Source organism: Crinia signifera, chromosome 2, assembly GCF_055691185.1.
Source record: "Crinia signifera chromosome 2, ASM5569118v1, whole genome shotgun sequence".
Classification (NCBI taxonomy): Eukaryota; Metazoa; Chordata; class Amphibia; order Anura; family Myobatrachidae; genus Crinia; species Crinia signifera.
The window spans coordinates 337,598,478-337,613,380 of NC_139218.1; the positions used below are offsets into that span (position 1 = coordinate 337,598,478).

General features: G+C 45.4%; 1 protein-coding gene across 6 annotated transcripts in view; it reads right to left on the reverse strand.

The window, feature by feature from the left end:
• Nucleotides 1-14,903, reverse strand: part of PDE1B (phosphodiesterase 1B) — a 307,280-nt gene that overhangs the window by 12,049 nt on the left and 280,328 nt on the right. For all 6 annotated transcript variants that reach the window (XM_083169525.1, XM_083169526.1, XM_083169528.1 and 3 more), the window contains 2 exons: nucleotides 2,015-2,096; nucleotides 1,777-1,900 (listed from right to left, as the gene is read on the reverse strand). In XM_083169525.1, coding sequence (XP_083025651.1) covers nucleotides 1,777-1,900; nucleotides 2,015-2,096 — 206 coding nt within the window. The remainder of the gene's footprint in view (nucleotides 1-1,776; nucleotides 1,901-2,014; nucleotides 2,097-14,903) is intronic.

Here is a 14,903-nt window from a genome sequence, read left to right on the forward strand (position 1 = left end):
TCGATACCCACTGTGCCCTTAAACATGTGGAGACTGTATATTCTCCCAGTGCTTGCCAGGGTTTCCTCCAGGTACTCTGATTCCATCTTACATTCAGGGCAGCCAAGAGAAATCCTGGGCCCCAGTATAACAACTTCCCTTGGGCCCCTGGCTCCCCCAAGGTCATCTGACCCATTGTTACGCCAATGCTTGTAAGTTGGATGTTGGGACAGTGCAGACAAATTTACACCATAATGCCTATTATACATGTCACACACCCATTACATATTATACCACATGCCATAATGCCCATTACATGCTATGCCACACAGAACTGGCCAGTACACATTATGCCATACACTGTAATACCTACAGTATCACATGCCTTAATTCCCATTACACATTATTCTACACACCGTAATGCTCATTACATAGTATGCCACACACTGTAATGCCTATTACATATAATACCACACATATTATGCAACATAAGTTCAGCTTAACCTACATGCTCGTTGCTATGGGTTTCATGCCAGGGGTTAACATGCTCTGCCAGGGGTTAATATACTTGCTGCCATGGGTTTACATGCTCTGTCTGGAGTTACATGCTCTGCCAGGGGTTAACATGCTCTGCCAGGGGTTAATATACTTGCTGCCATGGATTTACATGCTCTGTCCGGAGTTACATGCTCTGCCAGGGGTTAGCATTCTCTGCCAGGGTTTAACATGCTCGTTGCTATGGGGTTAAACTGCTCTGCCAGGGGATACATGCTCTGCCAGGGGTTACACATATTCTGCCAGGGGTACGTTGCCATGGGGTTAACATGCTCATTGCCATGGAGTTACATGCTCTTCCAGGGGTTACATGCTTTGCCAGGGGTTAACATGCTCATTGCCGTGGAGTTACTTGCTCTGCCAGGGGCTACATGCTGACTTCCAGAGTTGGATCTCAGCCCCAGCAGCCTGCAGGGAGCCAGCAGACACAGAGCACTCAGCCACCCACCTTGGAACACAGTGACCTGGATATGGGTGGGGAACCAGGTCTGGGACTGCTGAGCTGGAGACATGGCACTGGCACCTGCTGCTGCTGTAGGCGGCTGGGATGTGAATGTGGGCAGCAGGGTGGGCTGGCTGCTGCAGAGTGGATGGTACTCCCGCGGGATGTGGCCTCTCATTGTCCCAGCTCCTCCCAGCACCCTTCTGTCGCCGAGCCACTGTAAGCTCCCGAGTTACATGGCGGACTCCCAGCAGAATGCAGTTCAGAAGGACCTCATTGTTTCCAATGTAAAAATTGCGTTGATCGCATTGCATGCGATTTGGTTGCATGCAATACGATCAGCGCGATTTTTAGGACCCGATGGATACAATTTTTATTGCTGGCGCCGTGCTAGGAAACAAGTACCCTATTGTATTCTCCCACCACACCCTAGTGGATGGTAGGGCATGAAATACCACTTGTCGGCACAAAGGTCAGCTCAAAAAACAGTGAAAAACCCCATGTCGACCTTTTGACTGTCGACCAAGCCCATGTCGACCTAATGCGTGTGTCCACCTAATGACCTGTCGACCTAGACACATGTCGACCTTGACCCATGTCAACCTAAACACATGTCGAACTTGCTGCCTGTCGACCTAGTGGTGTCGACCCAATGCTTGTCGACCTAGTTGGTGTAGACCTAATGACCGTATCCCATTCTAAAGTCTTTGAACATAAGAATACATACTGTATGTAAAGCTCGTGCAACAGGTAACTCAAGTGATCACATTTCCAGTTTATTAGGTACAACGTGAGCAGACCTGGACTGGTTGACAGCAGCAGCTTGCTTAGATTTGCTTCCCTCTTCTACTAATGGAAGAACAATCTTTTCAGCCACATCGGTTAGTACTGAAAATGTTGGATCAACAATAAACTCGATGAAGCCTGCGGGACAGGAAATGACACATTGTTATTACATTGCAATGCAAGGAGCTCTACGGTAGGTCTTGGGTTTAATACACCCATTTTCACATGTGGAAAACTTGAGAAATGAATTACCTATCTGAGACTGAGCAACCAGTGTGGCCTTGCGGTCACACAGCGGAGAGAAAGGCAGCCCCATTTCAGCTTCTTTGTCACCCTGTAGGAAACATAAAAGGATTACTGTGAAGCAGATATGGGCCCTTATTCTGGTTGGTGCGGCCGGAGCCGCACACGGTGCTCCGGCCGCACAAACCAAGCCCCGCCCACAAGACGGATCGCCACGGCCGTCCGTACACGGACGGCTGGCGATCCGCATAAAAATGGTGGAGGCGTACGCCTCCACCATGGTGGGAGCTGCCCCCTGCATTCGATGGTCGTCGACCATCGAAGGCAGGTCCGCACGCCGCGGCAGCTCCCGCAAGCTGAGACCACACGGACAATCGTCCGTGTGGTAGCTTGTATGGGGGCTGAAAGCTGACATCCGGCGACGTCAGCTTTCCGCCCCCATGAGTTGCGTCATGCCCTCATTACCATGCATACGCCCCGCGTTTGCATGGGAACGCCCATGAAACGCGGGGCGTACACATAGGGAAATGAGGGGATGAAGCCCCTCACGCCCCTATACGCCCCCTTTGCGGCGGACGAAATACGTCTGCGGCGAAGGGGGCTGCACATGCGCAGATTGACCTCTGCGCATGTGCAGAGTAAAAACATCGGCGGTACGGCCGCACGCGGGCCGTACCGATCCGATTAGAATAAGGGCCATGGTACTGTGTGTTCCAGGTGTGCAGGATGTGCTTAGATAACTTGCTCTGGGATTGTGGCCTTCTTACATAGAAACAACATGGCGCTATGCAAATGCCAAATGCAGTACGTAGGATAGTGGCCATATTGGTACAGGGAATGAAACCTTCCCTTTAGGAACAATATGGAGTCTGCTACACCTTCAACAAACTTGCTGTATGTTTGGTATTTATATGTACATTTCAATATTTTTATGTGAGAAAAACACAGCAGATGCTTTTGGATCATACACAGGAAGCAGTATTTGCTCCATTTAGGCAGGTATAAGATAACAGTCACTTTGCTTAAGACATTAGCTGTGGAAAAAATAGTGACACATCCCTTTGGGTTTTTTTTTAATTGCTGCACTTTCAGATTAATCGTTTAATTTAAATATAAAATTCCGGATCAAAAGTTGAATGTGTTTTAAAAATCACACTGAGACTCACAATGCGTATATAAAAGGAATTGATATGTTCTAATTATTCCTGAGGTTATACCCATTGATGGGAATAACTAAAACATAAGGCATAAAAGCTGCAAAACAGGCTGGTATACAAAGCAACTTACAAATGAATTGCAGTTTGGCAACAATCTCGAGTGGTAATTATACAAAACACATTTAAAGAAAATATCAGGCAGAATATAACATGAAGAGGGGCGTCAACCGCTCAGGGGGTGGTGACCGAGAGTTTTGTAGGAGTGGTCCAGATAAGGCAAGCGTGTCCAGACTGTTCGGAGGGGGGGGGGGGGGGTGTCAACCCGAAACAAGGCCGGACTATGCAGCCAGTGATGTGCGAGCTACTTTGCACTTGAATGTTTACAGACCCGGCATGTAGGGTGGCCTTGCCTTACGCTGCAGCTTGGAACAATGGTATGCACATGTGTACCCACTGCAGCAAAGATGAGCGTGGCAAAATGAGGCTGGCTATAGTTAAGCCTGCATTTCACCTGGTCTAATTAGCCACAGAAACCGTGTAAATCATACATATCCCGATGGTACCAATGTATCAGCAACTGTACGCTGTCAGACAGAAATGCTGCAACAGCAGTGGGCGTCCTTATGCTTAGATTAGTTTCTGCCCATATTAGCAAATAACCACAAGGATAGAAACAGCAATCAGGCAGCTTCGATGGCAAACTCATTTAAACAGGGAGGATATCCACCTGCTTTGGCTGATAATGCCCTCTTAGAGGTCACATCCATTGACAGGACATTGCTTCTGAAACCTACAAATTCACCACATATAAAGAATACAGATCGGGACGTAGGGGTGGCATACATTTCGACTTACACCCAACACTGCCCTGAAATTAAAGCTATTGTTCCAAAAAATGACAATATTCTTAGATAGGACTCCATTCCGAAGAAACCCTGGGTACTTGTTTCCTAGAACGGCCACAATCGTGAGTGATCGTGGCTCTTAATTAAGGGACACGATCCTCACGATGTGGCCGATTTTTTACAATTTTTTCACTTTGAATGACAAAAATCGGGTCAATCGGTCGGTCGCGACCAATTAAAATCGGCCGCGATGCGACCGACCGATTCACCCGATTTTTACATAGACTTCAATGTTAAAAAATCTTTTAACATTGAAATCGTGAGGATCGCGTTGGTCTTGTGCCATTATAATGGCACAAGATTAGATGGACTTGATTAAGTCCATCTTACATAGGGAAAAATGATAAAAAAGGTGAAATGGGCCAATATGACCCATTTCACATTTTTTATGTGCCCGCCATGACCCCACGATAGACGTCAACCCGAAGCGTGGCGAGCGCAGCGAGCCCGCGAGGGGCAGCGGTACGCGTCCTCCGACCTTTTCATTCCCCTACTATCCACGTCGGCGTGGAGTTGAGAATATATAGTGTGGCGAGCGCAGCGAGCCACCGAGCCCGAAGCGTGGCGAGCGCAGCGAGCCCCGCGAGGGGACGCGTATACCTGTGAAGTTATACGCGTCCCCTCGCGGGGCTCGCTGCGCTCGCCACGCTTCGGGCTCGGTGGCTCGCTGCGCTCGCCACACTATATATTCTCAACTCCACGCCGACGTGGATAGTAGGGGAATGAAAAGGTCGGAGGACGCGCACCGCCGCCCCTCGCGGGCTCGCTGCGCTCGCCACGCTTCGGGTTGACGTCTATCGTGGGGTCTAGCCCACTTAGTAACATTTGGGGGGGCAATTGAAAAAAATCGGGTAAAAAAAAAAAAAAAATCGGGTGAAAAATCGGTCGATCGGATCGGTCGCATCGTATGCGACCAAATCGCATGCGATGCGATCGATCCGATTTTTTATCTTACGACCACAACGATCTAAATCGTTGTGGCCGTGCTAGGAAACAAGTACCAAACCCTGTTTTATCTTTAAAAAGAACGAATCCCTTAAAAATCTCTTGGCACCCAGTCAGCTAAGAGAACAGCCTAAACTATCTATCAGAAGCCCACTTTGGCTCCCTATGAAACCTAAAGGATTTTTTAAATGCTGTAGTTCCAAATACATAACGTGTTCATACATAGAGAATAGAAAAATACATCTATAGGAGCAGGCGATAAAACGTGGACCATTAATTCTTTCATTAACTGCAATACCTCTTATGTGATCTACATTCTCACGTGTGGATGTGATCTCCACTATGTGGGACGCACCACTAGGTAATTGAAGATTAGGTTTCTTGAGCATCGTCGAAATATAATGAACCATGTAACATCACATAGCCTCTCACGCCATTTCCTTGAACATCATCAAGGAAACCCCAGCAGTTTGGAACTCCGAGGGGCAGAACAGATTACAGTTACATCTAGGGGGGAGATCGATTCAGAAGACTGTGCAAACAAGAAGTCTTCTGGGTGCACCTGATAGGCTCAATTCATCCGGATGGCCTTAATGAAATGGTCGGACTGAATATGGTCATCTAATCGAAGAGATACTCTTGGGTTTTGCGTGATTATTTAGAAATATGTATTGTTTGTTGTTTCTCTAATCATATGTAGATGTGCCCCCCCCCCCCCATTTATATATATTTTTTTTCTCTTGAGTAATAATAACACCCATTATTTCTTTATTAATAGGCCTGTAAATTGGGAATTTAGGAACTCACAAATTTTGTGACCACCAATAGGTCTATTTACCAAACTGTATATAATTAGTAGTTCTATATATATAATTCTTCTAGCCATTCCCGATGTTTATTTGATTTATAGTATTATTAGTTTTCTATATAATTCTCAAAAATAACAATATAAGTGTTTCCTATCTGTCCTATAGACTTATCATCCGTTTAATATAAATAACTTCCTCAAACTTTTTTTATTATGTCACATTAATCCCCACTTTGTGTAATCGGTTCCTCTGTGAGCTTTTTGTTTGTATTAACAATTATGTTAGCCATCTCAGCAAATGTAAGATACTTGGGTACTTGTGAGTTATCCGGGCGCCCGATTTCAAAATCGGGTCGGATCGGGACATCGCATCGCATCGCATGCGACCATCGGATGCGATGCGATGCGATGACCCGATTTTTCCATAGGAATCAATGTTAAAATGGACTGAGTCCATTTTAACATGGAATTCAATGGGAAAAAGGGGTCCTTTTCATACCCCTACTATCCAAGTGGGCATGGAGTTGGATATAAACCTGTGGCGAGCGTAGCGAGCCACCAAGCCCGAAGCGTGGCGAGCGTAGCGAGCCCCGCGAGGGGACACGGAATACCGTCCCCTCGCGGGGCTCGCTTCGCTCGCCACGCTTCGGGCTCGGTGGCTCGCTACGCTCGCCACAGGTTTATATCCAACTCCATGCCCACTTGGATAGTAGGGGTATGAAAAGGACCCCTTTTTCCATAGGAATCATTTTAACATTGATTCCTATGGAAAAATCGGGTCATCGCATCCGATGGTCGCATGCGATGCGATGCGATGCGATATCGCATCGCATCGCATCTGATTGTATGCCTTAACTTAAGGCATACAATCAAAAAATCGGGCGCCCGGATAACTCACAAGTACCGATACTTGTAACAGTTGCCCTGACAACCTAGCACACGGCTGGACTCATGTGACATACTAACATCCTATCAGAGGTCCTCCTGCCACGGACCAACCACGAAGAATCCCCCGGACATAGACGTTATACCTCCATCTTACTATATTATTGGAGCGCTGGGGCGGAAGTCACATTACATGCACGTTTATGTCTGGTAATATAGTCATTCGACGTAGCCGCGATCACTGACTCGCCTTATGACTCATATCCTGAGGCGGAAGTCACATAATGTGCAATTCTCTCTGGATGATATAGTCATCCACTACTAATGCGGTCACGTGACCCGCTCTTGTCACCAATCAAGTTCATTCCTTTAGGTCATCTGACCACTGCCACCAACGAGAAACAGCAAACGCTGTGTATACGGAAGTCAATGCTTCCAATTCTCTGACTATTATAATAAATATATAAATGCTTATATATTTTATTTTAGCTCTCTGGGTAAACACCTATGTATAGTTGTATATAAAGGTCTGCCTCTTGCTCTTCCCTACTTTTATTCTATAGTGCTGACATAATTGGATGATCTATGTTGATTGTTTGATCATGTGACCCTAATCGCTAAGGTATATATACCGACACATGCCTACAAGCACTACACCTTTGATAAAGCTGACAGGAGCGGCGAAACGTGTCAGAGGGTGCTTGCCCACCTTCCACTTGCCTATCTGGGATTGCAGTCCGGACCAGCCCTACAGGATTGAACCATCTGTGGCCACCATCTTCCCTACTTGGGAGGCCATCAAACTCCTTCTCTGTTGCACCAGTGCTTTCTCCTCCTGCTATACAAGACCCACCCAACCATCAATTTGCCAGCGGACTTCGGTTATTTGTGCCAACTTTGGGCCGGCCACTTGGACTCATGGATGATGTCTCTAAATGCTTATTTTCATCTAGCAGGAGTGGTAACTATGTATATCTGTTTAAAAAGTCTGGGCATAATAGGAACGGACTGTCCCTGTTGGAATATGTGCAACAGACTGTGGGTTTCACTCATATGCATATACATGTGTATGTACACTGGAGGGACAGTAGATGGCGATATACTGTCATATGTATTGTTTGTCTGCTGTTATATTTCTGTATCTCTCTGATGTTTTCCTGTTTGTTGTAGTCTTAAGAAGAGGAATGGAGAAGCACATGTAGCAGACATCTTGTGTGAACAAGATACCACTGAATGCTGATGTCATGTAATGTTATATTGATCCTGTTACTCAGTTATACATAAAGAAGTTATACCTTTACAAGACTCCTCCTATCTGATTGCAAGGTAACACCTGTGACCATCTTTTATGTGAAGCTGACCGCTGCATACATCATTGGAAACGCCAACAGGTTATGGGCCCAGACTGGAGTCAACACAAGCTGAAGCATATACAAGATAAAAGAAATCTGGAGTGTATTGCAAGTCAGAGAAGGCGCAGCACTACAAGTCCCAGCAGACGCGGACAGCAGACAGTGTAAAAATACACAAGAATCACCCAGGAGAATCTCTGAGGAAAACTGTGAGTACAAACAAGTTTAATATTACAGAAGAATATAGAGATTCATGCAAAAGGGGATATGGCTAATTACACAGATCTCAGACTAGCTGCAAGCAAGCTTTCTAATGAAAACTATCAGACATGGAAGTTTAAAGTAGAAATGCTGTTAACAAGGGATGATTTATGGGAAGTCATAAGTGCAGACAGACCTGCAGGAGAGGATCAGCAGTGGAATGAGAAGGACAGAGAGGCTAGAGCAACCATAAGCTTACTAGTGGAGGATGATCAACTTATTCACATCCGTGATGAACATACAGCTAGAGACATGTGGACAGCTTTGCAGAGAGTGCATGAAAGGTTAAGTTTGAACAGCAAACTATTCCTATTAAGAAAGTTATACCAGATGAGTTTTAACAAAGACATGACAATGCAAGAACACATTAATGCACTACTAGAGATAACTACAAAGCTCATATCAATGGGAGAAGAAATTAAAAACAACCATATAGTAGCTATTTTACTGTGCAGTTTACCAGACACATACAGTGCTCTAATAAATGCACTAGAAACGAGACCTGAAGCAGAAATCACACTAAACTTTGTGAAGAACAGGCTCATAGAGGAGTATCAGCGCAGAAAGGAGCTTACAGAGTGTAATACTGAAAGTGATACAGAGAAAGCACTTAATATGGTGGACACTAAGCCACACACTAAGGAAGCAAGAGCATGCTTCAGATGTAGGAAATTGGGTCATTTAAGGAAAGATTGTACCATATGGAAATCAGAACAGCACAGACCACCTGAAAGATTTCACAAACAAAGAGCCAAAGCCACACTCGCAGAAACAAGTGTACATAACTGGAATGGGACATTTAACCCCTTCCCGACATTTGACGTACATTTACGTCATGGTCGGGAAGCACTTCCCGACACATGGCGTAAATGTACGTCATGGATTTAAACTGTCACCGCGTCTATAGACGCGGTGACAGTTTCAACATGTCTGCTGTCCCTGACAGCAGACATGTCCGTGCATGCCCAGGGGGGGCTGCGATGCCGCCCCCCCCGTCGGCGATCGCTGTGATTGGCTGTTCAGTGTGAACAGCCATTCACAGCGTTTTCCTGTGTCACCGGCGAATAACGTTCGCCGGTGACACGGGATCAGAGGTGATTGGTGCTGTAAAGTACAGCACCAATCACCGCGGGGTGTAAGGGTGACACTGGTGTCACCCCACCTCACCCCGCCCGCCCCCAAAGGCCGTGATTGGTCCGTCGGACCGACGGACCAATCACAGCCAAGGAGGGGGATTTAAACTAACGGTGACTGCACTGCAGACGCCATTCCGGTCTGGAATAGCGTGCAGTGCGGTCACCGTACCCCCCTGCCGCCATACTGACCAGAACCTTGCTCCATACTTACCTGATCGCTGCTTCATCACTGCTTCCTGGATCCTGTTGCTACTTGTGCCTTCCTGTGCTGTGAAATTGTGCTGCTGCAGTGTAATAGCTAGATAGAGAGATAGATAGAGAGATAGAGAGAGATAGAGAGAGATAGAGAGAGAGATAGTGTCAGAGAGTGCTATATTTTGTGCTGCTGCAGTGTGATATAGTTATAGATAGAGAGAGAGAGATAGAGAGAGAGGCCTAGTGACAGAGTGCTATATTTTGTGCTGCTGCAGTGTGATAGTTATAGAGAGATAGAGAGAGATAGAGAGAGAGAGATAGAGAGAGATAGTGACAGATTGTGCTATATATTTTTTATATAACTGACTGCTGCCCCCTCCTTTTGTGCTGATCAGTATAAATTAACTGATCAGCAACTTTTTGGGGGCGCAGGTTTTTTTTTATATATAGATATACCTGTCAGTGCTGCTGCTGCAGTGTCATAGAGTGATAGAGAGTGAGAGATAGAGAGATAGAGAGAGATAGTGACAGAGAGTGATAGAGAGTGCTAAATTTTGTGTCTGCTGCCCCCGCCTTTTGTGCTGATCACTATATCTGAGGTGATCAGCAACTTTTTTGGGGGTACAGAGTTTTTTTTTTTTTATATATATATACCTGTCAGTTGCACCAAAGGTTGTGCACCTGCTGCACCTCACTGGTAATCAGTGTCGCATCACTGATCACCTTTTTTTTTGTGTGTGTGCTGTGGGGTCTTTTTTTAATTTTTTTTTTACACACACTGTGATTTTGTGGGTGTCCTGTGGCCGCTGTGCGCTGATCAGTGACGTACATCACTGATCATCTTTTTCGGCACAGGGTTGATCTATTTTTTTTTTTTTTTTTGATCAAATTCCTGTTGCCTTTGAGCGCTGTTCAGTGACAGACGTTACTGACCAACATCTGTGCTCAATTTTTGGCGCAGGACCTTTTTTTTTTTTTTTTAACCCCTTAAATTTTTTATTTTTAACCCCTTCATTTTTTTTTTTTTTATTGGTATAAAGTATTTTTTTTTTTTCTGCACTACATACACACTACACACTACATACCCCCCGGATTGAAATAAAGTTTGTACCCCCCCCTACACTATACACGTGTTGAAACATTTCACTACCAGTAACACAAAAATAAAAATGGCATCCCAAATGTCCTCCCAAATGTCCTCCCAAATGTCCTCCCAGTCATCCAGGAGAATGTATTCAGTGGAGGAGGCATATGCCATGCTTGCTTCTGACTCTGACACAGCCAGTGATGCAAGCGGGGAATTTGAAGGATTTGCCTTAAGCTCCTCTTCCTCCTCTGGTGATGAGGGACCCCCTCAAAGACGCCCCCGTAGAGCAGCTGAGACCCCCCCCCCAATAATTGATCTCGTATGGACCCCACCACCAGACAATTTTGAGCCCCAGGTTCCTGAGTTTTTGGCCATGCCAGGAATCCAATTTGATTCCACAGGTCTCAGAGAAATTGACTTTTTCAAATTATTTTTCTCTGATGATTTTATAAATTTAATGGTGGACCAAACTAATTTATATGCCCAGCAGTTTATTGCTCAAAACCCCACGTCATCATTTGCTAGGTGGACCCCTGTAGATGCAGTAGAGATGATGACGTTTTGGGGTCTGGTGTTTCATATGGGCATAGTAAAAAAGCCAGAAATTAGGCAATATTGGAGTACAGATGTTCTGTACAGTACTCCATTTTACCGTATGGCCATGACCCGGACTCGATTTGAGACAATTCTTAAATTTATACATTACACCGATAATGCACAGTGCCCACCCAGAGATGATCCCACCTTTGACCGGCTATTCAAAGTCAGGCCGGTCATTGATCATTTCAGTGCCAAATTTGAAGAGGTGTACATCCCTGAAAAATTTATTTGTATCGACGAGTCCCTTATACATTTTAAAGGAAGGGTTAAATTCCGCCAGTACCTTCCCAGTAAGAGGGCAAGGTATGGCATAAAAATGTATAAACTGTGTGAAAGCACCTCAGGGTACACCCACAGGTTTAGGGTTTATGAAGGGAAGGATTCAAGAATTGAACCGCCAGAATGCCCCCCCTCCCTCGTAGGTGTTAGTGGGAAAATTGTCTGGGATTTAGTGCACCCCTTCCTGGATAAAGGTTATCACCTCTATGTGGATAACTTTTACACCAGCATCCCCCTGTTTAAGGCCCTTGGTTCAAGAGGTACAGCAGCTTGCGGTACTGTGCGCAAGAACCAAAGAGGCCTCCCAAAAACGCACATTGCCCAAGTAATGAGAAGGGGTGAAAGCAGGGGAATATGCAACGAAAATATGTTGTTGGTCAAATATAAGGACAAGAGGGATGTCCTTATACTGACAACAATTCACGGAGACAGTACCACCTCCATCCCTGTACGAGGTACCAGTACCCACACCTCCAAACCTAATTGTATCCTGGATTACAATAGGTACATGGGCGGAGTGGATCTTTCAGATCAGGTACTGAAGCCGTACAGTGCCCTGCGGAAAACAAAAATCTGGTACAAGAAGGTGGCCGTGTATATCATCCAGATGGCACTGTATAACGCTTACGTGCTATTCCGTTCTACCGGCCAGAGGGGGACATTTATGCACTTTCAAGAGGAAGTCATAAAGGGCCTAATATTTGGGAACCAGCAGGCAGAGGGCCCCAGTACTTCTAGTACTGGTCCCCGTATTGTACCAGGGCAGCATTTTCCTGATGAAATCCCCTCCACTGGAAAAAAGGGCAGGACACAAAAAAGGTGCAAAGTTTGCTATAAAAAGGGAATAAGAAAGCAAACTATTTTCCAGTGTGACACTTGCCCCGACAAACCCGGCCTATGTATAAAGGAGTGTTTTAAAATATACCACACATCTATGGAATATTAGGTTCATAATTTCACCGTGCTTCGGGGGTCTTGCTAATGCCACATAGCACCCACCATTCATTCCACCAGAATCTGAGCCGCAAAATCCAAAAATCACTCCTTCCCTTCTGAGTCCTGCCATGCACCCAACTGGTATTTTTTGGTCACATGTGAGGCATTGCCGTACTTGGGAGAAATTGGGGCACAGATTTTGGGGTGCTTTTTCTCCTTCATTCCTTGTGAAAATGAAAAATGTTGAGCCAGAACTGCATTTTTGTGTAAAAAAATGTAATTTTTCATGTTCACTGCCCACTTGTATCAAAATTGGTGAAACCCCTGGGGGTTTGAAATGTACACTATACCCCTAGATGAATTCCCTGAGGGGTGTAGTTTGCAAAATGGGGTCACTTGTGGGGGGGTTCCACTGTATTGGTGCTTTGGGGGTCTTGCTAATGCGACATAGCACCCACCATCATTCCACCAGAATTTGTGCTGCAAAATCCAAATATCACTCCTTCCCTTCTGAGTCCTGCCACTTTTTGGTCACACATGAGGCATTGCCGTACTCGGGAGAAATTGGGGCACAGATTTTGGGGTGCTTTGTCTCCTTCATACCTTCTGAAAATGAAAAATTTTGAGCCAGAACTGCATTTTTGTGTAAAAAAATGTAATTTTTCATTTTCACTGCCCACTTGTATCAAAATTGGTGAAACCCCTGGGGGTTTGAAATGTACACTATACCCCTAGATGAATTCCCTGAGGGGTGTACTTTGCAAAATGGGGTGACTTGTGGGGGGGTTCCACTGTATTGGTGCAACATAGCACCCACCATTCATTCCACCAAAATCTGTGCTGCAAAATCCAAAAATCACTCCTTCCCTTCTGAGTCCTGCCATGCACCCAACTGGTACTTTTTGGTCACATGTGAGGCATTGCCGTACTCGGGAGAAATTGGGGCACAGATTTTGGGGTGCTTTTTCTCCTTCATACCTTCTGAAAATGAAAAATTTTGAGCCAGAACTGCATTTTTGTGTAAAAAAATGAAATTTTTCATGTTCACTGCCCACTTGTATCAAAATTGGTGAAACCCCTGGGGGTTTGAAATGTACACTATACCCCTAGATGAATTCCCTGAGGGGTGTAGTTTGCAAAATGGGGTCACTTGTGGGGGGGTTCCACTGTCTTGGTGCTTGGGGGGTCTTGCTAATGCGACATAGCACCCACCAAAATTCCACCAGAATCTGAGCTGTAAAATCCAAAAATCACTCCTTCCCTTCTGAGTCCTGCCATGCACCCAACTGGTATTTTTTGGTCATATGTGAGGCATTGCCGTACTCGGGAGAAATTGGGGCACAGATTTTGGGGTGCTTTTTCTCCTTCATTCCTTGTGAAAATGAAAAATTTTGAGCCAGAACTGCATTTTTGTGTAAAAAAATGTAATTTTTCATGTTCACTGCCCACTTGTATCAAAATTGGTGAAACCCCTGGGGGTTTGAAATGTACACTATACCCCTAGATGAATTCCCTAAGGGGTGTAGTTTGCAAAATGGGGTCACTTGTGGGGGGGTTCCACTGTCTTGGTGCTTGGGGGGTCTTGCTAATGCGACATAGCACCCACCAAAATTCCACCAGAATCTGAGCTGTAAAATCCAAAAATCACTCCTTCCCTTCTGAGTCCTGCCATGCACCCAACTGGTATTTTTTGGTCACATGTGAGGCATTGCCGTACTCGGGAGAAATTGGGGCACAGATTTTGGGGTGCTTTTTCTCCTTCATTCCTTGTGAAAATGAAAAATTTTGAGCCAGAACTGCATTTTTGTGTAAAAAAATGTAATTTTTCATGTTCACTGCCCACTTGTATCAAAATTGGTGAAACCCCTGGGGGTTTGAAATGTACACTATACCCCTAGATGAATTCCCTGAGGGGTGTAGTTTGCAAAATGGGGTCACTTGTGGGGGGGTTCCACTGTATTGGTGCTTTGGGGGTCTTGCTAATGCGACATAGCACCCACCATCATTCCACCAGAATTTGTGCTGCAAAATCCAAATATCACTCCTTCCCTTCTGAGTCCTGCCACTTTTTGGTCACACATGAGGCATTGCCGTACTCGGGAGAAATTGGGGCACAGATTTTGGGGTGCTTTGTCTCCTTCATACCTTCTGAAAATGAAAAATTTTGAGCCAGAACTGCATTTTTGTGTAAAAAAATGTAATTTTTCATGTTCACTGCCCACTTGTATCAAAATTGGTGAAACCCCTGGGGGTTTGAAATGTACACTATACCCCTAGATGAATTCCCTGAGGGGTGTAGTTTGCAAAATGGGGTCACTTGTGGGGGGGTTCCACTGTCTTGGTGCTTGGGGG